This window comes from Heliangelus exortis, chromosome 2 (genome assembly GCF_036169615.1).
Source record: "Heliangelus exortis chromosome 2, bHelExo1.hap1, whole genome shotgun sequence".
Taxonomy (NCBI): domain Eukaryota; kingdom Metazoa; phylum Chordata; class Aves; order Apodiformes; family Trochilidae; genus Heliangelus; species Heliangelus exortis.
The window spans coordinates 18,610,503-18,637,869 of NC_092423.1; the positions used below are offsets into that span (position 1 = coordinate 18,610,503).

A 27,367-nucleotide genomic window follows, 5' to 3' on the forward strand; every position below is an offset into this window, starting at 1 on the left:
TATCACATTTTTGATGAGCACAAAGTAAATGTCTTGTTGGTGGTGTTCTTCTGAAATTCAGTTTTGCACAATGTTGTCTGCATTGGCATAACTTCTGCACAGGACTTTTTCTCAGTTTTTCACAATAAACTCACTTGGTAGTGCTGCTTGCTGCAATACTCCAGCACATTGCTGACATTTTCCTTAGGTGCACCACTACACTTAAGCTGCACCACATCACCCAACCCTGCAAGAAACACCAATTCCCTGTATAGAACTGCTGCCTTCTCAGAGCCCATTTTATCTTCAAGTGAAAACTGAAGAATTTAAAGGCAGATTGCAAGCAGAACCTTGTCAATCATCTATCTTCTCTGTGCCAGGGCAAAAAGTGTTTACTTTCAACATGAGTATGTTATAATCTGTAATTATTAACTCAGTCAGGCTCCAAGAAATATGAATGGGATGTTTTATACAGAGGCTTAGTTCTTCTAGCTCTAAGTTCTTGGGCTATTTCACACAAAAAATTGTCCTTTTTTTTAGGTGACTTGTTATTCTATCAGATGTCACATTTTCTTACTTCATGGACATACAGTTCCTAATAATTTGCATAGAAGTTGAAGGAAAAAAAGAATATATTTTATTTTGAATTATTTAAACTTACATAATAAGTACTATAAAGTGAACACTTACCAGACAGTGCTGTTCTACTGAATTTTAATCTCTATTTTTACAGTTTAGTCATAAAATAGCACAAAAATTTGACAGAATTCCTAAGCATTGAAGTTGGATACCTAAAATATGTTTAACTAAGGGGCTAGGACAACAGATATGCCTCTGTTTGACTGCTGGACCTGCAGCCCCCTGTTTCATAAATATTAGTGCTGCAAAAATTTTTTAAAATAGTTATTTTGGTGAAATTTGTCAAGATTAATACATTTGCTTGTACTGATCTGCCTGTACACTTCCCTGTTTCATCAAGAAACCTGGCTCAAACATGAGATCTACAATATACTCTTGAGGAGGAAGCAGAAGCTGGGGTATTCCTTGAGGAGAATCATCCACCAGTTTAACTTCATTCCAAGCTCTGTTGTATTCGCCACGAACCAAACTACAGAGAATGCCAATTCTGTCTGCTATCACCTAAGAAGGAAAAAAAAAAAAAAAAAAAAAGAGTTAATCACAGTTAATACATGTGGCTTATGCAGTAACCAGCAAGGCCAAGAGATGCATAAAAAGAAAACAAATACCTGAAAGGCAAGAGCTCTCTTGGAACGGACTTTGTAAAGCTTGAAAGTGTTCTGAACTGCAAACCTTTAATGTTCCCTCTGCTTAGAAAGTGTAGGCTTTAAAAAGTTATTTCTATCACATTCTATTCACAACACGAAAAATATTAATTGTAATTCTTTCCAAACACTTGTGCATTTGTTTATCAGTCAGTCCTTCAGATTACAAGTGAATTCAGCACCCACAGTTCCAGACAATGCTTTTTTTCTAGTTGGAAGACTTTTGTGAATAACATTTTGAAGAACTGTCTATTCAGGCAATGAGGTGTAGGTACATTGTATACATATAGCTAATATGAAATATAAAGTGTAAAAATGCAGCATTTTTATCAGTGTAAATTTATGTCTGCTGCTGCACTCCAGAGCACACTCCTTGCTCTTCAGTTCCATGAATGTGGGAAGCAATGAAATGCAAGTGTCTGCTAGGTGAAACACCTGCCTTTCCTCTGGGCTGTGCCATCACTGACACACACATATATAATGGTTTCCAGCTACAAAACTGCTTTCTCAGAATGCAGCTGCTGTGAAGGAATGAAATCCTGAAAGATTTTTAACTTGTTACAAATGGACAAGAATATCCATTGCTTAGACTGCTGTGGCTTTAAGAAAGATGATCTGTCCCTATAAAGGTTTCTTCGGACAGTGAAGGGTAAGTGAACATCAGTGCTGTTTCAGCACAATTAATTCATCCCCTCACACCTCCATAAAATACGTTGGGAAGTTTCCCTCCACGTGGATACAATGAGTTTAGGATTGTTTTCTTTCTCCTGTCTATTGTTTCCTAGTGTCTTTCCCACTTCATGGTCTAGACCCTTGCTTCTCTTTTCCTTTCCATCCAAGAAGTAGAAAAGCCCAGCTACCCAACAGCCAAGCAAAAAAGATGGGACAGATAATCAGGCTGCACCAGTACATCTTCACATTAAGACAGAAGAAATGAATCTTCCACATCTAAGAAACTAAAACATAAAAGCTGTTAAATCCTGTCATAGAATACTGGATAGACAGCAAATAAAAATTGTCCCAAATTTACATTTGCAGTGTGGGGAAAAAAAAAAAAAAAAAAAAGAAAAAGGAAGCTGCATAATTAAATATTTTACAGTTCACAGAAAATGAAAATGTTTTGACTCCAAATCAAGTATTTTGGCTTTTCACCATTTATCAAGTATTCTGCTGGTATCACTTAAGACAATTTAATGACAACAAGACTGTTTACAGAAAGCAGCAATGCTGGCTTTCATTCACTGGGAAATCAACTTTGCCAGTGAAAAATTACATAAGTGTACACAAAAGATTTTATACGAATATAGATACTATATCACACTGATGCAAGTATACTTCAGTTTAGAATATCCATTTAACATCAATAATGTTAAATTGTAAAATAAATGTCAGTGTACCTTGAAAAGCAAAGCTCTGTGGCAGAATGTCCCTTTTTTGACTTTTCCGATAGGCACAACATTGCATTTCAATTCAAATTCTATTTCACTTATGTGGAGTTGCCAGCTGAAGTCATGCAGTTTGTCTCTCTCAATTGGACCACCCATCTTGTCTGCCACAAACCTGTTGCAATTTATACTGGGATTAATTACACCTATAGTTCCTCTTCTATTTATTACAGAAATATATCAAAATTCAACGTATAAAAGTAAGAAGTGAATGACATATGACTTGTTTTATAACTCACATTTTAAATATCCTCACTATTAAATACAGGTAACCATAGCTCAAGTAATTCACATTTGTCACAGACTTAAACTAAGGTGCAACAGCTATCAGCAGAGATTCTTGAGAGGGCTGATATAGGCACAAAGTCCTCAGAAGAAATCACTATAAACACTGTAATTACTGAGAAAGTAGCTCAGAAGCTAGCATTCATTTTTACAGCTAATAGATTAAGTGAGCTACAGACTGCAATCCCCAGCCCTGCCATTTGTTTCAAACAATAATAAAGGTATGAGAATATGTACAACAAAAATAAAGCAATAAGTCATGATCTGAACACAGGAGAGCAATTGCATCCTGGAAGGGCATTTCAACTTCTACATGTGCTTTCTTATTCAGTGTTAAGTTTACAGTTGGACTCAATGATATTACATGTCTTTTCCAGCCTAAATGATTCTATGATTCTATTGAAACCAGTATTTGGGGTGTGAAGACCATGTATTTATCAATTGAAAAGAATGGCAAAGAAACAGATGACTCACAGTCAGTGCCCACAGTGCCAAAAGCATGTCTTGGAGTGACCAGGCACCCACAGGTACTTCCTCATACACACACCTTCACCTCCCCTATGCATGGCCCCTGTATTTAGGGACCTTTGTTCCTCCAAGTGACCTCAGCCACAAGCACAAGTGTTATTGAGGGCTCTCATGCTGGACAAGGTGTTGCAGAGGTGATGTGGGAATTACAAGCCACTGCTTCAGACAGGGAGCTAGAATCTGCATCACCTCCTCTGCAGCAACTGTGCACAGGGTCTGTCCTCACAGTACACGAAATAGAAACTCAAAGGCTGTGTTTCTCAAAACCTAAGCCTGAGGAGGGACTGGCTGCAACACACACGGGCACAGGGAACTATTAGTGAGCAGGTCAGACAGGGTACCTTGAGGACTGTAATTACTGGATGAGCCTGAAGATGGGGATGCCAGGCAGCCACATGTGCTGTTTGTGCCCAAAGCCAACCCTCAGTATAGACAGCAAAGCGACTTCAGCCTGCACACACACCACTCCTGCATGTGCACAAAAATGTGCTGCATTTTTTTCAAAGGAGAGAGCCAGCACTGCTGCCTGCTCCTCCATCTACCCTGGCTCCCTCCCTGGTGAGCACAGCAGGAACCCTGCTCAAGCTGCCAGGCTGCGGAGGGCTGCTGCAGCTGCCTCCTCCTCCCCTTCCAATTCAACACATGCGATTCAGGCAGCTGCTTAAAATGGAACATACACAGAAAAATTCCCACAGAAAACATTCTACTTAAATTTCCTGTGATTGCTTCACTGGGTTGCATGCCTGCAAGTATTTCATTGGTGTGTTTGAAGCGAGGATTTGAAAGACCATTTTATGGATTCCACCTTGAGGAAGGCACCGTGATTTATACACAGCTGGAGAGTTAAGAATGAGTATCTGTCCTGTCAAATTTTTCAATCAACAGAAAAGTAATTCCTCACATCACATTAGGCCACTTCATTAAAAATGAGAGTCAGTAGGAGAAACAAATTTTGTGAGACTCAGCGGGACCTGACGCCAAACTCTCCAGATTCAGGAGGCAGCCAGGAAACTGCTAAGATAGTAAAGGTTAAACTAAAGAGAAGATGAAAGCAGACACTCTGCTTGGTGGTGACAGTGATTGGTGCCCAGGCTGAGTAGTCAGTGTGACTAATGAATCACAGATTGATGACAACAGTCTGTACATGCACCATTGCAATATTCTGGCGCTATTAATGATGACTTAATGTCATCAGAATGTTAATTCTATAGCACCTAAAAAATACACTAGAAAAAGTGTCTCGTGCTTTTGTCCCTATAACAAAACAAAATACAAGGCAGTTTCCATCCTGAGGGGTTTCCAAACCAACTATGCAAGAGAGATTCTAAGAGAAAGCACAGACATGACACGTATAAGTTGCCATAGTCTCAGTATTAGGCTAGGGCATTAGAACCTGGGCCTCTCCTTGATGATACAGATGCTATATGCAGCTGATGTGTTGATTGGAAATCAGTCAGATACAGAACAGAAATTGTTCTTATGAGTATTTTCAAGATGAGAAATTTGTACCCTTTTGCGACAAGTGATATTTTATTAAAAAAAATTAAACTTATTACAACAGAATTAGAAACACAAAGTTTATAATCTAAAGTTATGTTAAAATTCTGGACTAAAGCTGTCTTGAATTCCAATTAACAATGGGAAAAAGATCAAATTTGGAAAACTAGTCCTTGGACGAAAAAACTGTTACTTTACGAATTTGACTTATTTGCATTACTTATGGAACTGCAATTTGGTACTCACTGTGCAAGAGCCACAACCTGTTCCCGGGTAGTAGTTAATGGTAGAATTGTTGTGAAAGCAGCATTAATGTAATCCAGCAAAATGAAGTCAGGTGGTGGTAGCCACTGTGAACTTTCTACCTTTATTTCATCCTGGACTTGCAATATAACCTGAGTATCTTCTTTCATTTTTTCCTCTTCTTTTTTCTCCTTTCCTTTTCTTACATGGAAAACAATATACACTTAATTAGTACACTGTAATCTCTGAAGTCCAAAATCTAATCCAGTAGTTTTTCAACAAGACACTTTAGACAAATTAATTTTGAGGGATAGGTAGAGGAAATATTTTCTCTTGACAAAGAATAGTCCAAAATCTATAAAGCTGTGCAGAACATTTGTGGAAGATGCCTTCAGGGATGGCTAGGAATCAAATGACACTAGCTACATATTGATATTCCTGTTCTTGATATTCTATGTTCTTCTGTGGCTCTCCTATGTTTTTCTTATAAGTTAATTATCTAGGGGAGAAGACACCTACATACAGTTACATAATAATTTAGAGAGAGTTTAGAGAGAGTTTTTAGAGAGTATATAGGAAACATTTTTAGACACCTATAGTTCGGTTGTGTATGGTAATGAATTAACAATTATGAACTCCCAACAGTTTTTACTCAGGAGAGATACGGACTTCAAATAAAGGAACAAATGGTATTAAGAGCATGGCTGAAGTCTTCACAGGACATACCAAGCAGTCTCCAAAGTTGCAAACCATGTACATCAAGCATTATACAAACTACAGCATGGTTTGTCAGACTAAGGTTTTATAACAGCTCTGTTTATGCTGACTTTTTTCATTGTACATGCTACATTTTTCGTTACTCTAAAAATTTACTGTGATCCTGAACTGGAATCATAAGCACCAAGCAGAGGTATAAATGCAATGCTTGTTCTGCTAAGATTGAATACCCTACATTTCACATGTTACACAGCAACTATGCAGTCAGTATCTTACCAGAGGTATTACTAGAATTTATACAATCAGACAGCTTAGGATTTTTCATTTGTGGGAACACATGGAACTTGTGTTTTGTATGTGTGTGCCTTTTTTCAGCACAGGTCCTGAAAAATTCTCATGTGAAATATGTAAAAACTCCTTTTGTTTAACAGCTCTGGCTTGTTTTTAAAAATCCATAGTACTTCTGGCATTCTTGGGAGGAAAAAAAGAAAGAAAGGATCACTAGTGTCCATGGCTCCAGGGCACACTACCATTATTGTATTCTTTTCAAATTGTTCTTAAAATTTCACAATGAACAGTACTCTAAAGATGGAAGGCACTGGACAAAGCAGAAGGACATATATCATTACCAGTAGTCTAATTCAAGCAACTTGTCTTCAGAATACTTTGCAGACTTTTCTTTTACCTGTTAAGATTTATCAAATTCACAAAAAGCCCTTCTCATAGATTTCATAAAGCACTTTGTTCTTGAAGGATAACCAATTAAGATTTAATCTTTAAATTATAGAGTTTAATGCCACTGTCTTAAAAAAATGTTCTGGTTATTAATTGCACTTGTACTTGAAAAGAGCAAACAGTTTTCTTTATCTAATGTGACTTTACTTAACTACATCCAGGGGACCTTACAACACTAGATTAAACAACTACCTACTTCTCCATTTATACACTTATGATTATGGTTAATAATACCCTGTTTTTTTAAAAAACCCAACAAATTATGCCCACCTCTCTGGTGTCTGAGGTAGCAGATTTTCGAAGGAACAATTTTTACTAATGGTGTAATTCTTGTTCCTTGACCATTTTCTCTCTTCTTCCCCTGCTCTTGCCTTTTATTCTCCCAGTACTTTCCCTATTAGAAGTGTTCTGCTAAATTACAGTCCTACAGCAAGAGAATTTGTTCCCCTTTCCTATCTACTCAAATGACTCGTGAATCATTCTTATTCTCCTTCTTTCCAGTTTTCAGAAAGGAAAAACCTGGTAAGGATGTGTTTGAACAATAGGTTACTTGTTTTTTTGCTGCTTATTTCTCTGAGGTAGGCCAATGTTCTGTTCCTTGGTGGAACAGCTGATATGAGGTTCTCTTCCACACCTACTCCTCAACTCTTCCATTCACCATGTTGGTGTAGTAATTATCTGATAAGGAACTACAGAGTTGCTCCCTTACAGCTCTGTGCTATCTGCAAGCATTGCAGGAGACTTCAGCTTTCTTTTTCCTGTCTTCTTATTTATCCTCATTTTATTTATCAACAGAAATTGTGACATCAGAAAAAAATCACTCCCCTTTCCCAAAGCTCTCTTACTACTCAAGAGCCACACTTTTTACAGATGCAGAGGAACTGCACAGGAGAACTCGTAGCAGTTAACAGACTCCAGACTGTTTCTAATTCCTGTTGCAGCTTCAGTACAATAGTTGAATGGGTCACCAGAGACCCAATGTGAGGAAAAAGGCAGCCAATACAGTACCCTGCCCCCAGAAGAATCATGACACTTATTTTCTTTCCTTATTTTCATAGCTCAGTGCCTTGGCTGTCTTTAGAAAAGGAGTAAATAAGCACTGAAAAGCATTTCCTTAAATGCTATACTGGAACATAGGATGGAATAAAGGCACATTTATCAGTCTACATTAAATATTATCTTTTAACCTAGTCAATGTGTGTATGAGATATGCAACTGCTTGATAAAAAATGTTGCTGTCTATGCAGATATACGTCAAACTATCAACTATGCACTTCCTCTACATCTAATTCAAACACTTCCAGCAAACAATTACAACTGCCTTTTCTCTTTGCTTTCAACTTTAGTTTATATAAAGTAATATCACTTTTTCAAAACAGTGGCTTTAAACAGTGTTCAGTAGTACTTCGTAAAATAATAATGAACAGAAACATATGATCAAAGGAAAAGAATGTGTAGGGAAGAGCCTAAGCATGTTTGAGACTTGGAGTCAGATACTGACCTTCAAATAACTCCCATGTATCTCAGAAATTAGTAATAATAATGATGTATGAATTATAGATTCAAAATGAATGACAATGAGGTTATAAATCATACAACTTGATCATGACATTCAAAAGTAATTATTTCATACTTGAAGAAAGAAGTCTTTGTATCCCTGCAAGTTTACTACAGGACACGGAGACAGGCATTTATTTTTTCCTAAAGAAAATCCTTTTCTTTCTGTAATTGTTATGGTTGCTAACACAGCAGTCATTTACTGTGTAATTGACATAAATTATATTAAAAGCAACTATCCAAGGGTACCCACATCTCACACTGTAACAAACCAACACACTGTGTCAGAACAGGTCTGTAAGCTCTGCACAGCTGCTTCAGAGTATGGGCTATGACTCTAGAGCATCTTCTGAGAGGAAGGAATCCCACACTGGTGCAGATCAAACATAACTGGGGTTTCCCTCTGCCTGCTGCTCCCTTTGAGTAAACTGGCACATTGTGTGCTGGCTCATGACCAGAGCATGCTGGGCTTCAGGAGCAGCTGGTAAATGAGCAGAAGCTTGAATAGACAGTCAAGATGCAAGATCTACTCGATTGCATTCTGAAACAAGAACCTTCCACAACATGATTCATATGATCTGTTTCAGGCATCTAATACAAAGGAATTTAAACTGAATTCCAGAGGTGCTTGCAGGCCAAATACCTTGTCAAATGTAAATGTCTGCCTCATAAATCACTAACTTTTGGATACACTTTTCTCAGAAGTTGAGTCCTAATTAAAGTCAGAACTGCAATCCTTCACAGTCAGTAGCTATTACCTGCCAACAGTTTGCATGTCAGTTCTAAACAAACAGATACACATATAATTCAAAGTACAATACCTTAAGCCTTTTTCTTTAGTGCTGGTTTTGGTCAGTGAATACTGCTGTCCAGGTAACTCCTGCTTTTCCTCCATTGGAGATACTACTGAACTATTGAGATCACAAAGCAGGTTCCATTTTTCTCGTGCTTTTATCTCTCAAGCACACACAGATACACATACAAAGAAATATATGAGCAGTCTAAAAATCAACTATTATCACCATCAATACAATGCCTGCACAGACAGTAGCATATCATATTTTATGTGTGAGCTCCAACCTGAAAATTGCAAACATAGTACCTCCATTCCTACAACATACACTCCATATCTCCCTTTTATCCAAACCCTACAGCACTTACCACTTTGTAATGTCCACCACTGTCTAGATTTAATAGCCCTAGGCACAGCCAAGGCCCTCTACACCATAACATAAGCAATACTAGGAAGTCAGAACTGGAACCCACAGACACCAGTATACTAAATGGTCAGGTCACTAAGTTAGCTAACAGAAAAGCTGAAGAGAATTGTATATTACACACCATGTTCCTGTCAAGGACTTTGGACTGTTTTTGTAATCTCATACATCCCCCATGAGTTAGGCCTTCTCTGAAGGACACTGTTGTGGTCATGATTGTGCTGCTGTTCTACATAAAGCACAGCCAGGAGACCATTGGTCAATTTTCTTCCACCAGAACAAACCTGTTATCAAGACAAGGGCTAGAACTTTGGTTTCTACTCTATCAGATACATGTTCTAACAGCTTAGGTAGAAAGCTCTCTTCATTACACTGCATCTTCAGTGAATACTGCAATGAACCAGAAAAAGATTGCTACAAACCAAGTATCTTGTGATGGGCTATCTGCTGGTGGGAGAGAAAGGCTCAAATCCTCTTTCTATAAAAGAAGGAAATTAATTTCCCACTACAAGGTTAGAAGTTTTGACCTGTTTGGTATGAGCAGACATGCCCATCGGATCAGTTTCACAAGGACTGCAGGACTATAGCTAGTACATGGTGTGCCTTGCAAGAGCAAGGCATTTTTAGGTTGGTTGCTTTCAAAACTGGGGCACACTGAGCACATCTTTCTCAGCTTCAGTCATCTATGGAATTTCACTGGAAGAAAGTTAATCCAGAAATAAGAATGCAAGTAGGCAGCACGGGAACTTTTTTGGGGTCTAGGATCTAAACTGAAAAGAACTCCTACCCCAATTTCCCTGTGTCTTGATTGTCAGGTTGTAAAATAACAGTATTTCACTGCCTCCATGGGATATTGAGAGGAAAACCAGCCAAATAAACAGGAGATGTTCAAATACTGCATGAGGAGGGAGGATAAATAATCACTAAGATAGACAAAGGAAGAGTAATGCAACTAGGAAGTGAAAGAAAGACTCCCAAAACATATTTAACATTGTATTTGCACATTTGCACTCTGTTAGGAAGCTATCACAATTTTGAATCAGGATTCTATTTCTAACATTATAGCAGTACTAGAATATTGACCACTAGTAAATCTTAAAATCACACCTTGCTCTTTCTCTGTTGCCTCCTCTTGAAATAGAAGGTGACAAGACAGTCAATTCACTAGATGAATCTTGTGAATCCTGTACTGTAAGACTGAAACAGAACAGGATTTTTTTGCAAGTTATTTGCAGAGTTGCCATTTGCATGTTCAGCTATGAAAATGGAGTTCTGATTTTAAAGGACAGTGAATATATTCTTAGAATGTATATAAGTGGAAGAGATTATATAACCACTAGTAAACCAGATATTGATCAGGGATCAAAAATTAAGTACAGAATACCAAAATACACAAGAATAACTAGGGAGTAAGACTGCTGCCAAGGTACAAAGGCAAGAAGCTGTATCAAAGAAAGAAAATATCTTAAAAACAACTCTAGGGATCAACAAAGAGCACGGAAGTTTAATTTGTTATAGATATTCTCAGACATCTTTATGGTGTCATATACAAGCTTAAAAGGGAAGCTAATGATACTGTAAACCAGCTATGTGATGTGTTGACAGAGAAGAAGGTTTCGGACTTGCAAAATATTGGTAGAGCATTCTTTGATCTGGGAGACTGTTTACAGGAAATGACTCCCAGTTAAACAACTCCAATACCAACTTCCTGCATTCAAATCTAAGATTTGTTAGGCTGGATTCAACTTAAACAGAGAAGAAATGGACACAGGTTCTTTATCAAGCCAGAGAGCTTGCTGCTTGGCTTCAGCTGCCTCTTGGGATGCTATACTTACAATTCCATGTATTTGTCTCTATAGGATCATAAAACCATAGGTTTCATTGCTGCACAATGACATACAGCCTAGGTGACATAATTATTATGGCAGATGACAAACTTTGCTATAACTAATAAAAAATTGTGTGTACAACCATCAGAAAGGGTGTTAAAAGGTGCAACTCAACTGAACTAATCTTTTCTGTCAAGAGGGACAAAATGTTACTTTCCAAATTCTTCTTCTACAGAATACATTCTTTTGCTCTATAGGATGTGAAGCACTATGCCAGGATCTCTCTATTTCATATATGTGTGAATATGTATATCCTAGGTAGTTCATACAGGAAACAGTAAATGTCAGTGGATCAATCCTGACTCACTCTTCTTGTGGTTTAGTGTTAATGAAGATTATGGCTCGACGGTCAGTAAGCTCTTGCATACTCAGTTCTTCCAAAGATAAAAATTTCACTCCAGGTTTTATCTACAAGAAAATCAGAATGAAAGACAAGGTGTTCCATTCAGTTAAAGATGAAAAAAAATATTTAAAAGATATCTCAAGAGTGACTGAAAGTTTATAATCTTTAACAGATTTACAGAAGAACTTATAAAGCTACTCAAAATATGTGAATTTTTTTTCTTCCTCATATGCATTGTCTTCTGTCAATTTTTTTTTTTTTAGAAAAAATTGCTTATAAATAATTTAACAAGTAATTAGTGTTACTATGTCATTCCAAACAGCTCTTGAATAAACAAATGTTTCTAATTCACCTGGGCATTCTGAAAAGTCCTTCTCAGAATTAAGATGAACACAGCACTAACAAGCAATACATAGAGGACTCATTCTCTATATGTGCACAGTGCTTTGTGTGAGAAAGTGCCATAACCAAGGTGAAAATATAAGCCCTCCCATTCTTCATGTAAAACTAAACAAACTAAAAGCCCACAGGTCACTCAGCATCCTAATAGTATTTTGCAGGGAGACACCACAAGAACTAAGAACTGAGAAAGGATCTGGAAAGAAACTAGGAGCTGCTCAGCTTACATAGGATTGGGAAAAAGTTTGCAACTAGAGTGTGGCATGAAGGTTATGAGATTTCATCCATGAAGAAAGATAATAAAAAGCAATCAGTATAAAGCTGGAAAACTTCAGTAAAAGAAAACAAATATTTATGTAGTCAGATTCTGTCTTTTGCTGTAGTACTCTTACTTTTTCTAAATCAAGAAGAAAATATTACTCTTTCAAAGTAGAATAGTTTATTTAAAGTAGCTTACCCGACCACAATCATAGAATCCATCAGTAATGATGTTACTTGATGATAAATATCCTATCTGGCTGTACTTTTGGGAAAGATTGTTATCAAGTAGCTTTTCCAGAGCAGCTTCACTAAAGTTATTTTTGCGTGCTGTTGATAGATTAATTTCTTCTAGGATTTCTAAGGCACTAGGAAACACAATACAAAGACTAATTAATAATTAAATACCAAATAATTGCTACTATACAACTCAGAGTTAGTTTTCAGCATTGCCAAGTCTAAGACAGATTAATTTCCAAGTGCTAGCCTGGTGGCCTCTGGGCCAGCAAGGAGCTGGCTATGCTGCACAGAATTATTTTTCTCGGGGAGAAAAATCACTTGCAGTGCTTGAAAGCAATCCCTTCAGGCAGTTAAAGCTACATAAAAGAAAATGCTGACAGGATGCCACAACCTTTTGCACAGAAGGATGTTTGGTACCGAAGAGAACTTGCAAAACAGAAGGATGTAAAAGCATAGTAAAAGGAATAATGTGCAGAGCTGACTGTGTGATACAGTTTGGGCAATCTCTCTCTCCAACTTGCGATGCAATTTGCAGATGCCATTATGCAATGTGTGAATCCTTCTGCTTTAGGATTGTTACTGTGGTTGGGGAGGGAGAGCTGGCAGAGATTTGCAAAATGCCAATAATCTTGGAAACACAAGCAGTTGTGTCAGCATCACCAGGTGCAGTATTTTTGCAGCATGGACACATATAACAAAAATAATCATGGGAGGACAGGAATCCACTCTTTAAGCTGGCTTTGGTGCTGAAACCCACATACTGATAACTTCTGACCTTAGGAGAACATCACTCAGAAGAAAAACGAAGCTGGATCAGGAGAACGTAACAGTGTAGTTTTGGAACTGTTTAGGAATGAAAACAATGGGAAGAAAAGAGGGATATTTATCCGTATGTGTGCATACATGGATATTCAAATTTATATTGTATGTGTCTCTATGCACACGTAGACATTCTTTGCGTCCTAAGGAATCAATTTTTTTATATATGTAAGGAAATCCATGTTTAGACTGCCTGCTCCTCTCTGTGGGATTAGGGAGCCCCTGCTGTGGACATTTACAATCCAGACATCAGAATGCACATCAGATAGATTTCAAAGAACAAGTTTTTCAGGCAAGGCAAATGACAACATCCTTTTTTATAACAGAGAGCAATGGGAGAAAATAGTGGAAGAGCAGTGCAGGCTATTTGTCACACAGCACATTACAACAGAGCCAGGTAACCAGCAAGTAATGCAGGGAAGAATTTTAAAGGGGAAAATGAGTAAGAAAAGCCTAATGAATACTGCAGTGTTGAAGACAGATGACATTACAGGCACAAGGGCACATAATCCTCATGTGGAGGAAAGACAAGCCCAAAAGGGACAAAGGTGGGTGCATCAAAAATTCTGTGAAGACCCAAAAGCCAAAAAAGGACTCATGCAGAAATGGAAATAATGACACTTCCAATTGCGAAGAAAAAATAAGGGAAAAATCGCAAGATCCACAGGCAAAGCAAGATACAACTATTTAGGGACTGAAACAAAAATAAATGTTTCATATGCTGCAAGTCAGAGAGGAAAATGTGGACCTATTACTCAGTGTGGTAAGAAAACTTGTAACAGATGGTACAAAAAAGACTGAAGTGTCTGATGCCTTTTTTGCTTCAGTTTTCATAAAAAGGTTGCAAGCAGATGCCTGGCAGTAATATTAACAAGGAGGTGGAAACAGTTGGCTTAATATGTCTAGAATAAGTTTGAAGAGACAAAGTTATCAGTGCCTGAGGAGATTTACCTCATACTACTCTATCAACTATCAAAAGCAACATTTGAACTATTCATGATTATATTTGAAAATTCAGGGAGTACAGGCTAGATGCCAGGAGAGTGTAGAAGGGCAAAGGTAGTACCTAGATTTGAAACAGAAAGAAAAAGGAAATAATTGGGGTCGTTCTGCCAAATTTTAGTGTCCAAAGGACACCATATTAAATTATTAAACAACAATTTTGCAAGCAACAAGAGATAAGATGGTAAGAAATAGCCATTATGTATTTGTCAAGTATAAATCATGCAAAGCCAATCTAATCCTTTCTGTAAGAGGGTAACTGACTAAATGTATAGGCAGAAGAAGTAGATGTGAGATATGGGCTGACTTTGAGAGATGTTTTGACTTTAATAGGTCTTTTCACATATTCCTACTTGAATACTCATGAGCAAGGCAGGGAAATATGATCTACATGAAAATAGCATGAAGAAGTGCCTGACTGGTTGAAAAATTATGCTTAATGTATTATTATCAATAACATGCTGTCAAACTAGAAGGTCACATAGATTAGAGTCCCCCTCTGATACTGTCAAAAAGAAGGAATTAAATAGAACAGTGCTATAAGCAAGATACAGCAAATAATACTAAGCTTTATTTGATGGTGGTATGATGTACCTCATCCACTCTGGGAGATCGCACTTAAGGATGGCATAAATGAGACAAATTCAGAGATGTGTAGCAAAATGATGCAAGATTTCAAAATAAAAGTAAGTTCTACATTTTCACTTTGTCATGAAAAGGAAGTGTGAGAGAGACATGAAACACAAGAGAATTCAGCAAGTTAAACTTAAATTGCTATTAAAAGGCATTTAGTCAATCCCAGTAAAATTAGAACAACATGTACCTAAATTGATTTATTGTAAGGAATATTTAGAATTCAGAAACCCCTTCTAATTGTAAGGATACCTCTGCACAGGAACAGGCTACCTCAGAAAGTTGGAAACCCCCTCAGAAATTTAATTTACAATTAACAAGCAAAAATATATCAGCATACCTGATTCAACCTTATGGTGGGGCAGATGGATAACATCACCTTTGGGATCACACCCAGACCTAAATTTCTGAGATAGTCGCTCTGCAAAATCCCCTCATAGATTGATTTTAAGTATCTGTGCAGTAATCAGAGAAATGTCCAGCAGAGGGAGCAGGGCAATTACATATATTTTAATTTATGTAAAGATTCACCTCTTATAAGGAGCCCTGTGCCATAGTATCTGTAATCTAAAACAGCTTTCTTAATTCAAATACTAATATATGGAACTTGAAGTTTCTAAGAAGGAATAAAATGGTGTATTTAATGTGACAGTTCAGCATACCTGCAGTTAGCCAGATTTGCAAATAAAATTTAGCCTATGTGTAATAAGTACAATTTATTGTATACTGAGTTTCACATTTATGGGACACTGTAGTCCCTAATTTTACTGATAAAAATCACATCTTCAACCTAAAGCCTTAGTCACAGAAATAAAAAATGTTTTTATGATTACAGACAGTTCCTTCTTCAGGTTTGCATTTTTTCTTAAAACTTTTGTTACTTAAAATCAATACCATTTAATCTGTAATATCTGTGTTGCAAAAGTAGTTTCTGCTTACCAGAAAGTATAGCTTAACTTTGTTATTCTGTTATAAATATGTAAGGATCAACTTAACAGACTTCTCTCATAAAAAACCTTCCCTTGGCTCCTTGAGAGTATTTCTACTCACCCCAGCCTGCATAGCTCAACAGCAGTCTGTTCATCACTTGCACAAACCATAACAGCCCAACAGGCATTTCTTCTCACTTCTTTATTCTTAGAACACAGCAATTCAACGAGTGGTCCCAATCCACCTGCATTTCTGAACTATAACAAAAATGAAGACATTGCCACTTATATATTTCATCTGTCCCAGCAAGAACAGACCATGAAAATCTACTTTCCAAAACATTCAAGCCTTGTAGACAACCTATGCTAGGCCATTTATGAGGATTCTCCACTTCGTGAACCCTGAGCAGGCTGGAGCTGCAGCGAGCTTCAAAGTGGTACAAGGCACTCATCCCTTCCAGCTCTGCCTTGCTTTCCAGTCATCAGATTGCAGTGTGGAAGCTGAAGAGACTATGCAACCCAAGACTGCCACAGCTTTTGCTATATTCTCTTGCCTCCTAGCAACTAATTTACATCACAATATATTTGAATTTGTATTGTATTCTATGTATGACAATCTTATTAACATCCTGTTCTCTTGTGTGCTACAGTATCGTTCCTATACAGGCTGGAGGAAATATTTCTCATTTGGATTTTTGAAGAGAAAGACATTTTAAGGACACTGAAAGACGTAGATTAATTATCTATGCCCCTTATTCATATTCCCAATAAAATCCTTGACCCATGAGAAAACGCCAGCTTAGGATACGTGAACACACATAGCATCATCCATATTTATGAAAAGAAAATATGACCATTGATAAACAGCAAAAAGTTGAACTCGCTGGATGCCACTGATCAACAGATTAATTATATTTTGAGTTTTGTCTGAATGACATTTACTCTATGCACATCCAGTATCTTATTAATCATGGTCAGACATGGCCATAAAGGCCCTGAAATTGGGCAACAGAACAACGCTGAGGGAGAGTAAAGGGGACAGAACTTCTCATATTCGAAGTTCAGCCGACAGTTGCAGCTCAAAGAAACCTTAATGCTTAATGCTCATAAACATGGGGATTAAGATATAGCCCTGGTTAAAGCTCACTGAAGCTGCTGAATTTGGTGCAAGCAAGTATAGCAGTAAAAATACTCAATAAAGAAAACCCTTCCCAAGTTCCAAGCTAAACAACTGAGCTAAGTTTAGCTGCACAAGCCTAGAATGAAAAGATTCATAGACAACGTGGGACTTTTAGGACAGGCAAAATAATCCAAAGATTCTAGGTAAGTAGAACACTAACCTCAGTATCTAGAAACATTATCAATAACCACAACCTTGAAGAGCAGTTTTACCTCAGTTCTTGCATCAGCATCACCACCAAACACAGCCACAGCCAGCGCTGCTTTGCTCTGCACTTGGCTGTTGGTGGAGCGCAAGGGCTCCGCGAGCGCACTCATAACCCCCTGGCTCCCGATCCTGGCACGGAATGGCACGTGCTCAGCCAGATTGGTCAGCACTGTGGCAGCATTGGCAATGGCTCCATCTCTCTGAGCACTCAAAGTACTTACTAATGGCTCAAATCCTCCAGCCTCAACGACAGAGCTAGCAAAACAGAAAAAAAATAACTTTGTTATTTTAGAACCATTTTTTGTTCTGTGTTATATTTATTCAAGTAAATTAGTATTACCTTTCAAGACTATAAAATATTGCCTACCTCCAATAAATTGCAAGACAAGTGTTTATATTCTAAATTATAGGATGATATGGAAATAAAAAATTGAATGGTGACATCCTTCTTTCTGATTAATTAACTATATTTGAATCACAGTGGGAAGCTCAACAGGCAAAATCTAAGCAGACAAACCACGTTACAAAATTGTCTATTCTTTAACATATTGGGACACAGATGCTTTCTTAAGTTTCAAACAAGCAAATGAAATCTTGCATCTTTTCAAAGGATGCAGATTTTCTGTAGCTTTAGCTCCAGGCAAATGCCTCTGCAGAGCATCACCTCTTTACCTCATCACTCTAGCACAGTTTCTAATGAGGTTGATAGAGCCTGGAATATCACGCTGTTGCTCTTTGTGCTGTCTGGGTACATTTTTCTTATGGGATACTACTAAGGTGGCACAATTATAGCACAGCAAGCTTCTGTCATTCACAGCGTAGGTGTACACAGTGCAGTTCAGTGCAATGTAGTAAGTATCATGTGGGCTTTACACAAGCTTATTTAGACATCAGGGGTACAACAGACACATGTGCAGAGAGTTCAGGGCTGTCTGTGACACATCAGTGAGTCTCTCAGTAGCAGATCCTGTTTAAATATTCCCTCTGCTCCCAGATGACCATTGCAGCCATGGCTGAAGGGTGTTGCCCCTCAGCAGTGCTTGGACAAATGCTGGGATGGATAAGTTCTGATCAGATGGGATTTTTTAAAGGATCATTTAATAGATTTATGTTAGAGGTCAGCCAAGAAAGAAGAGCCAAAAAAGGACTACTAGGGAAATACAAACTTTAGACAGGAGACAGCAGAAGGTGCAGGCAGCTGCATTATTAGACAACACATCTGCCAATACATTAAATCTGATGTGCTGCAAAACGAGTAGACATGTGGGCCTACATCTCAGTCACAGCAGAATGAACTGGCCTATGAGCACGTTAAACACTGCTATTCTGCTTCCATCACTCACCAGGACAGTAATAGTTAGAAGAAAACCAAAAAAGGTCAACTTCATATTTAGTACTTGTGATTACGAATACATCTGAAAGCAGCTGGTGACATGGCTTATAATAGTAATAAACTCTTGATTACAACAGATGCAGACCCTGAGAAAGGAACCTGGCCTGGATGAGGGGAAACTACCATGTTCTAACAAATCTGAAAAGACATATGTTTCTGGCTTAGCACCTTGTTATGTATTCTTTGGTTTCTTTCCCATAGGCAAAAGCCACTAATGAAACAAATGTAATTCACTTCAAATGGCATAAGATACTCCTTTACTTCACGTTTCTGTTGACCTTCTTGCCAAAACTTTGCTTTCTACTAAGCAATAGCAACTTATTTCTCTAGATCACCTTATGTTCATTTCAGTGGTATTTTTTCCAATGTCTTTATAAACCAGCACACAGTAAAAATTGAGTTGTCTTCCTTCTGAGTTTGTATATAAAATCTGATCAAATGATTTGAGGCATATGTCCAATTCACTATCTGCTCTTAGTAATTTTACATTGGGCTCATCTGTTTGTTAAACAAAAGTTGGCAATATTGTTAGCAATAGAAATGTGCAGATGGCAATTTGAATTTTCATTGCAACTGCTTTTCATATTCCCTTTTAGTACATTTTGTCTATACCAAAGACATAACAAACCCTCCCACCTCTATACAAGCCTATCTGAGCACTGCAACAACAGAAGAGTGTACTTTTTAATTAAGTTTTACTGAATTGCTGTCAACACATTAATAAGAGAAATCTGGACACGAAAAAATCTTACTTTTACTGTAAGAGCATCTTAGCAAAATCTAACCTTTTGGTAGCTCACACAGTTACAAAATAAACACTAGCTTAGTATTATATACATGAGAAACAGTGAATGCTGACAGTCACTCTCATGCAAACAGGACAGACAGTAGAATATATGCCAACCTGTGCCATATAATCCCATCATGAATGGGATGGCCATCCCATGGGCAACATGACATAGATCTTATTGTGAACTCATGTTCGTGCAAGTACTTCCCAACTACATTTTCAGAGGGGAGGATGCAGATACGCCTGAGCAAACCTGGAATGAAGCAGGAGAGACTAAGAGGGTTTGTTAGCCTGATCTCTGCTTTAGCTACAAAGCAATGGCAGCTCAGTGGTGGTGCTGAGGAACGGGTGTAAGGAAGGCTGGGAGGCAGGCAGTAGTTCCCAGGTTGGAAAACAGCAGCAATCCAGGGATGGATGGTGACTACTAGCCTGGATACAGCATAAAGGTATATGGACAGTTTGTTCTTGGCTAATTAATCTTCCTGTAGCACCAGTAACTTTAGGACTAGCACCTCAGTCTCTGTTCAGAAGTGAATCCTACGTAATATTGTCTTCTCTTCCCCATGAAAATTTTATCCACATTTCCAGCTTCAAGAGTGCTGTGGCTCTATCCAAGTTGCTGTACACAGAGAAATCCTGGACATGTTGATTGAATGTGTAAAGATCAACTATGGACCATACGTATCACAGGTTTACTGGAAGACATCACATTCACAGCACATGTAACAATGAGGAGATGTACCTGCTGGAAAAGTGTGGAAGAGACTCAGCATACATGCACACAGCCATGCAGAGTAAGTCATGCCCATAAGCTACCAGATTTACAGCATTACACTGTAGGTGCACTCATGCCATATTGGAAAACAAACAAATAAGCAAAACAAAACCAAAACCACAACAAAAGCCTCCCAAAGCTTCAAATCAATTTGAATTGATGGATACACAAAAATCCTAGTATTTATGGGACAGATCCAATACTCACCAAATGCATCTCTGCATTTCCCAAGCGTAGTATATCCAGTACTCTTGCAGTAAGTATAGAACATACTGTTCCTATACTACACTGAATACCACACATATTTTCCCATAGGAAATCATAGTAAACACATAGTTCCTAACAGACTGTTTCTAGGATGATACATAGAACAGAACAACATGACGTAGCCTATCACATTATAAGCAGATTTACTATAATTTCCATAAAGCCAGCAAGTACACAAGTACTTAACAAAAGAGCAAGGTGGCAGCCCCTTGTGTGTTCAGAGCTGACCTTGGTGAGACACAGAGCACAGCCAATTTTCTCAAGTGCCATTCAGCTTCAAAAAGGTTGAGAACCACTGATTTAGATCATACATATTTATTTCAACCCTTCATTCTACCTCTGTTCAGATTAATTTTGAAGCACAGTTTCATGAGCATAGTTTAACCAAGTAGCACAATGGATCACAAGGCAGAGAGAGTTCATGTTAGAAGTGACAACAGCAGGTAACAAGAGCTGAAGGTAACCAATGCCTTTGAGAATAAGATTTTAAGAGGGCACGAATATTGAGGGCAAGGCTGTGTCCTGGGAATAGAGATGAATACAGAAGAGGTTATGAGGGAAGAAGGAAGAACAGGGAATCCACAGTTCAACTCACTCCTACCCCATAGCCCTCCAGAGAACACAGGAACAGCACTGTCACCCTGGGCTAAAGAGACAGCAATGCCCCACCTCAGAAAGGAGCTGAAAGAATGAATATCCTTATGCTTTTAAGGTGCTGAAATACTTCAACATAAAGATCTAAGTATGGATGTCCTCCTCCTCTTTCATCCTGGGGTAAGATATGGTGTGGGTTTTTTATTACAAGGAAACAAAAATAAGAGGAAGAAGCTTTAACCAACAGTCTTTGCCTAATGTAGATCAGCACGAGCCTCCCTCCCTGCCTCCAGAACACTCCTTCAGACACATCCCTCTGAGGTGGTGCATTTTATCACTGCTCTCATTACAGGACAACATCATCAAGGAAGAAGGGAGCCTTGGTTTAGCTGGAAAAAAGTATACACTATTTGATGTGTAAAAGGAGTAAACTACACAAATCCAAAGCTCTTTTCCTTCATATTGTGTACAAACCTCAAATACATCAACTTCCCTAATCATGAAGAGAAAAGATTAGGGAAAATTAAAGAAGACAATGGTGACAGGGGGAGACAAAAAAGATGGTATGTTTGCAATATCACTATGCTTTTTGGAAAAGAGGAAGCCGATTATTTGAATTACAAACAAAAGAAACAAGAAAAAACAGCCAAATACATGCACAAATCACAGAGCTCAAATTAAATTAAAATAATAAAAAATGTTATAATTTGTAATCATATGGTTATGATCATTTGAGTGCCTAACCTAGCAGGGTTAGGCATTTACCTTAACCAGAGTATTCATAGTTCAAGTATCCTAATGACCTTAACCATGTGGAGGCAGTGAAACAGTAAAGTTCTGATTAAAATAGAATTCAAATTCTGCTATTCCTTTGTCATAGGAAAAACAAACATTAAAAGGTCAGATGAGAAGTATTAAAACTATTACATTTAAATATACACTGTAAGAAGTTAAGATATTTTCTTGAAAATTCTCTAAAATATCACTCAAGACTCAAAGAATAAATGCAGATACTTTGAGAAAAACAAATGTTTTCTTAACCTTTTTTAATGCAAAAATAAAATAAAATTTGACAGTAAAATACTTACCAAAAAATTCACAATACAAACTTTTTTAAACAGATACTTTGGAGATGCACAAGAATTCCACCAAACTGAATATTTTGCTGCTGTACAATAGGAAAGCTCAGAAATTGGAAGAATGTTGTGAAAACAATCACTAGTAAAAAATGTATCTAAACTTTGTGGGGTTTATATTTTATTTTTAGGACTGTAAACTCTCTGGGGCAAGAACCACCTCTTTGTAAGCATCACATCAAGCATAGTAGCTCTGGTCTCTGAATGAGCTTCCCAGCCACAAAAAATAACAGATTATTTACTCAGTGCATAGGGAATGTCCACCTACTTTTCCTCCCGAAAAGGAGATTTTGTCTAATGGAGAAAGCAATGCTCAGTGTTCAAAAACCTGACAGAAACCACTGAGACTGCCCCCCTCACCCTAACCTGAGCAACCTCCCATGGAGAGAAGATGGGAAGGGCAGTGGTGCAGCTTCACATCACTGTTTACTGTGGACTGTGCTTAATTTAGACAAGTGAGAGTGACACTTCATAAAAATGGTGACGTATGCTTGGTTTTGCCTTTCCTACCGTAACTGAACATAAATGGATTTATGTTGAATTATATTTTTGTTTACTTCTGTGCTGTTCACTTCCCCCTTCTGACTAAGGATTTAACATAATTTCTCCTCAGAAAAACAAATCAAATTTTTCCTCCTCACAAAGGCCATTGGATGCCTTATGGACTTCATTTTCCAAATGTATTTGCAACTGCATGTTTCATTTCTGTTCAAAATTACTCTGATTATGTGTGAGGTGCTCAGCTAGCCATTTATGCCTGTGCATTATCTCATTTTCATACATAATTGCATGTAAATTATGCACAAGAATTATGCATCCAATTACACACACATTTTTTAAATCAACTCGATCTGTTTTAAATCGCATGATTTCTTTTTCACACAAGGCATTTTTGATCCAGCTTTATTATGTAATTTCTGACTGAGAAAGACTATCAGAGCCAGAAGTTTGGAAAACCTCAAGAAATATACTCCTTTTATCCTTTAAACATTAGTGTTCTTCATTTGCCTTGTTATGGCATCAGAGTAATCGCATCCAATAAATTTCTTCTGCATTTACCAAAAATTTCACTTTGCAATTTATTTATTTTCATATGCAATTGACTGTTGTTGTATAGTGACTCATATTTTATTTAAAGACTAATACTACTTCTACTTTCTTTACTATACAAGTCAAGTATGTTTATTTTTATAAGTATGTTTATTCTGAGTAAGATAATCTGGCACAAGAGACTGATCTACAATTTGGGGCCACATTGTGCTACAATAAAAATACTGATAGTATCAACAAACCATATTAATTTTTCATTTCAGAAACTGAACCCTCTATTCCTATTTTTTATTTTTCTTGTTAAAACATAAACAAACAACACCTACATAAACATTGGTCTGGAAGCAATAAAACCTTAGTCTGGGTTGGGAAAGACAGTAATACCTGACTCTCATTCAGCAAAGCACAGAGATCTAACGTCTGTCATTTGAACTTCTCTGACAAAGTCCCAGAGATCTCAGTTCTAAAATTGTAGTATGCCTAATTTAAAATATTTCGGGGACATGGGTAATGAACTAACTACTAATGATATATGAACCTTTCAATTACAGTATTTTTTGTGGCCTTTATTATGAATTTCTGACACTTCCACTATTATGAGCAAAGCTTGAAATTCAACAACTGAAACCATTTTGCCCCTTAAAGATCCCATCTAGCTTCAGCCAGGATAAACTCATGACAAAGAAATTATCCCCCTCTCTTTTTTCTGATCCAAGAAGCAGTACATGCAAAAATCAATAACTCAGCACAAATGTTGAGAGTCTGAAACCCACACACAAGCAGAACAAGTGGTAACATTAAGGATTTGCTAGGGCAGCCTGCATGGAGGTGTAAGGGAAAGAAAGAAAAAGCCAAAGCAAGGTCCTCACACAACAACTTGGCTCAGAAGGCAGTAACTGCTCCTCATCTCTGGAAAAAACAGCTGAGGAAGAAAAAATAGCTGTGCTAAATTAGACCCTCTACCAACAGTACTCAGAGTGGAAAATCTGACCCCATCTTTCACTTCTGGATGTCTTTTTTTGGCAAATGTGAACTTAAATCAACTGGCAGAAATTTTTTGTCTGTTTTGCCTTGCTGAAGGTTTAAGCTCTTACGACAATTCAGATTAGAGACATTAGCACTTTTAGTTTTCTCTTTTAAATCTCTTCAGGTACACATATACTACTATGTTAAGATAAAGTTACTGAAGTTGCAAGTCAGAAGGTTTAAAGTTAATTGTGAATTGTTATTTGTACCCCTTTGTGTGTATGACAGTCCAGTTAGACAATATGCCACAGTCACTGCACAGATTAAATTCACAGCAGGGCAGAATTAAGTTTACAAGATCATCCTGCAATCCCCTTATATACACTTAACTTAAATAACTTGACACTATACAAAAGTTAAAACATAAAAGTGAAATAATTTGATTTCATTTAGAAATTTATTACAGAGGAAATACTAATGCAAAAGCACCAATACTTTTGTCTGAAATATACTCAACTGTAAAATAACTTTTGTCACTTCTAACTTGTAAAAAGTGTAATTCATCTCACTGCATATCACTGAATGTGATTTTTGGGATACACACTCCAGAAGGTCATTGTATTTCTGCTACTACATAAATGCTGTTTTCTCCCCCAGGCTTAGAAGCCTCCATCAAGGAAGAAAAATGTTTCACTTGATGCCACAGAAATCTGCCATGGGAAGTTACAGGTGACAACACACACGCTTCAAGTGAAATTCCAGACTTACACAGCTAATATAAACAGTGATTATACTGCAAGGCTTTGCAGGTAAGAGAGCAAAAACAGCCCAAAAGACTTTGCTACATCTATAACAGGAAGAACTTCTATACAGTTACCCTTATCCCAGCTTAGAAGTGTTTTCTGTCTGAAACAACTTTAGGTACACTTCTCATGCACTTTAGGATGTTGCAACGAGGTTTGTGTTCAACAGTGACAAATATTCTACAGTATTCTCTGTCTTCAATATAACCCCTGATAGGCAACAGTTTAAAACAAAACAAACAAGAAAATGCATAACTTTTCTGTGAAAGAGGAGCTGAACTGAGAATAAAATGCAGCTACAGTGTCAGAGTCTATAGAGGGACTTTTCCATATAGCCACACCTTCACAAATTCAAGAGAGGAAACCAACTGCTGGCTGAGTGAAACATTTTGCACCTGTCAGCAGAGCATGACTGAGGGTACTGTCCACAAGTTCCCTATCAGCCATCTGATGTGGTGCTAAAGTCATAGTAGGACCCCATTTCTGAAAGACATCCCAACATTAGGCCTTGATTCAGCTTTTCTGCTACGAGAGAAATTTACCATAAAGAATTTTGAAGTGAGTAATGACTGTGTTGTCTTTTTCTTTAGAAAGCACCCATGATACTATGGATATACAGTAAGAGAAAGTCAAACCAGGAATCTGTTCATGGCAGGAGTTAAATGTTTGTATTTGCATAAGGCTCAGCAGAGTGAGTGCTACTGAAAAAAATAATAACACAAAGCACTAAATCCAACAAAATCCCTTTACATTGCAGCACAGTAGCTCAAAAATAGAATTCTGTCACTAGGGGTCAGTATTAAAACATGCTACCTTTACACAATACAGCTAGAGGCATTCTATTGTTGATTTCCTCTCTCAGAAATACAAACTTATGTTATAAACTGTTAACCATAAAAAAGAAAAAAACTATTCACTGGTTTATTACCTATTTCCGTTCTCAAGTGCAGCTCTCATGTACTAGAAATTTTTGTTCCTTTTCTCATGAGCTAACACATCCATTCATGCAAATGTCTTATGTATTACCAATGCTTCAGTGCTGATCTACTTTTGTGAATTAGATTCCATGTACAGTCTTACAAGAGAAAACCTATGATTACAATTCACATTTTCTAATAGGGAAGATTGCTACCTAGTGATATTACTACATAATGACACTAATTACTTCCTAATGATAATAACAAAACCTGAAATGTAAGAGTACTGGACAAGGTTTAAATTTATTCCTTGAGAGCCATACCCGTCTTGAAAATAATAATAATAATCCATTGTAGATACTGAAAATCTCAGTTTAAGAAGGTGGGAGACTCTCACTCTAGGTGAGCATTATCCACACAGAACAGACTGAGGGTATATTTTGGGTCATTAGACTGGTACATGGATTTCAGTTTGGAACAGATGCAACACCCACTGAAGTCTATGGAACGATTAATTTTCTCCTCACTGGGCACTGCCCATCACCAATGAGTTCCCAGCCTATCCTCTTCTCCCTGCCTACTCCCAGATGTTGGAAATACTGATACATTTTAGAAAGCCCCACATTCAGATGCAGTGATAATGCCTGGTCATAATTTTCTTAAAAATAGGCTCTTCTACGAAGAATTAAAGATATAGGAAGGTAAATAACACAGGGCTTGCTGATTTTGGGATTACATTTTACAATCTGGAATCCAAATACAATATTTAGAAATATGTAACACTACACCAATTATAAACCTTGGGCGTAATATTCTGTTAGATCGTTAAGCCTGTCATGTACCACAATTTCCTGCAGCCCTTAGCACAGCTGAACAAAAAACATCCCTTTCCTTCTTCCCTCAGACCAAACTCTAACTGAATGCTATAAATTTTGCACTTAAAATAAACAATTTAAGACAAATATTATTGAGGCTGTTAATTAGTTTTTATGTCCAGTAAAGTTCTGAATTTCAGAGCATATGTTTTTCTTTAGTGGTAAGTCCACAGGTGTCCAGAATTCAGACATTTCCAGATTTATGAAAATAGCTATTAGAAATGGCATTTTTGCTACAACTATACAGAAGAAAAGAATTGCTCAAATTAATGTTTAACTGGTACACTCGACATCTTATTTCTGTGTTACTTCTAACTAATATCATACTTAAATATAAGTATACTTATATTAGCTTACCCCAAATGCATGAAAAATGAAATTAACTGATTATACTTTAAATGGGAAAAATAGGTAGA

The 27,367-nt window shown here is 37.3% G+C and overlaps 1 protein-coding gene across 6 annotated transcripts in view; it reads right to left on the reverse strand.

Moving 5' to 3' along the window:
- Window positions 1-599: 599 nt before the first annotated feature.
- Window positions 600-27,367, reverse strand: part of ARMC3 (armadillo repeat containing 3) — a 52,567-nt gene continuing 25,799 nt past the window's right edge. For 3 of the 6 annotated variants that reach the window (XM_071735053.1, XM_071735050.1, XM_071735051.1), the window contains 9 exons: window positions 17,391-17,640; window positions 16,120-16,256; window positions 12,575-12,743; window positions 11,683-11,783; window positions 10,594-10,683; window positions 9,091-9,180; window positions 5,264-5,461; window positions 2,660-2,837; window positions 600-1,119 (listed from right to left, as the gene is read on the reverse strand). In XM_071735053.1, coding sequence (XP_071591154.1) covers window positions 907-1,119; window positions 2,660-2,837; window positions 5,264-5,461; window positions 9,091-9,180; window positions 10,594-10,683; window positions 11,683-11,783; window positions 12,575-12,743; window positions 16,120-16,256; window positions 17,391-17,640 — 1,426 coding nt within the window. In that variant the 3' untranslated portion in view covers window positions 600-906. The remainder of the gene's footprint in view (window positions 1,120-2,659; window positions 2,838-5,263; window positions 5,462-9,090; window positions 9,181-10,593; window positions 10,684-11,682; window positions 11,784-12,574; window positions 12,744-16,119; window positions 16,257-17,390; window positions 17,641-27,367) is intronic. The other 3 variants (XM_071735052.1, XM_071735054.1, XM_071735055.1) reach the window with 3 other exon arrangements.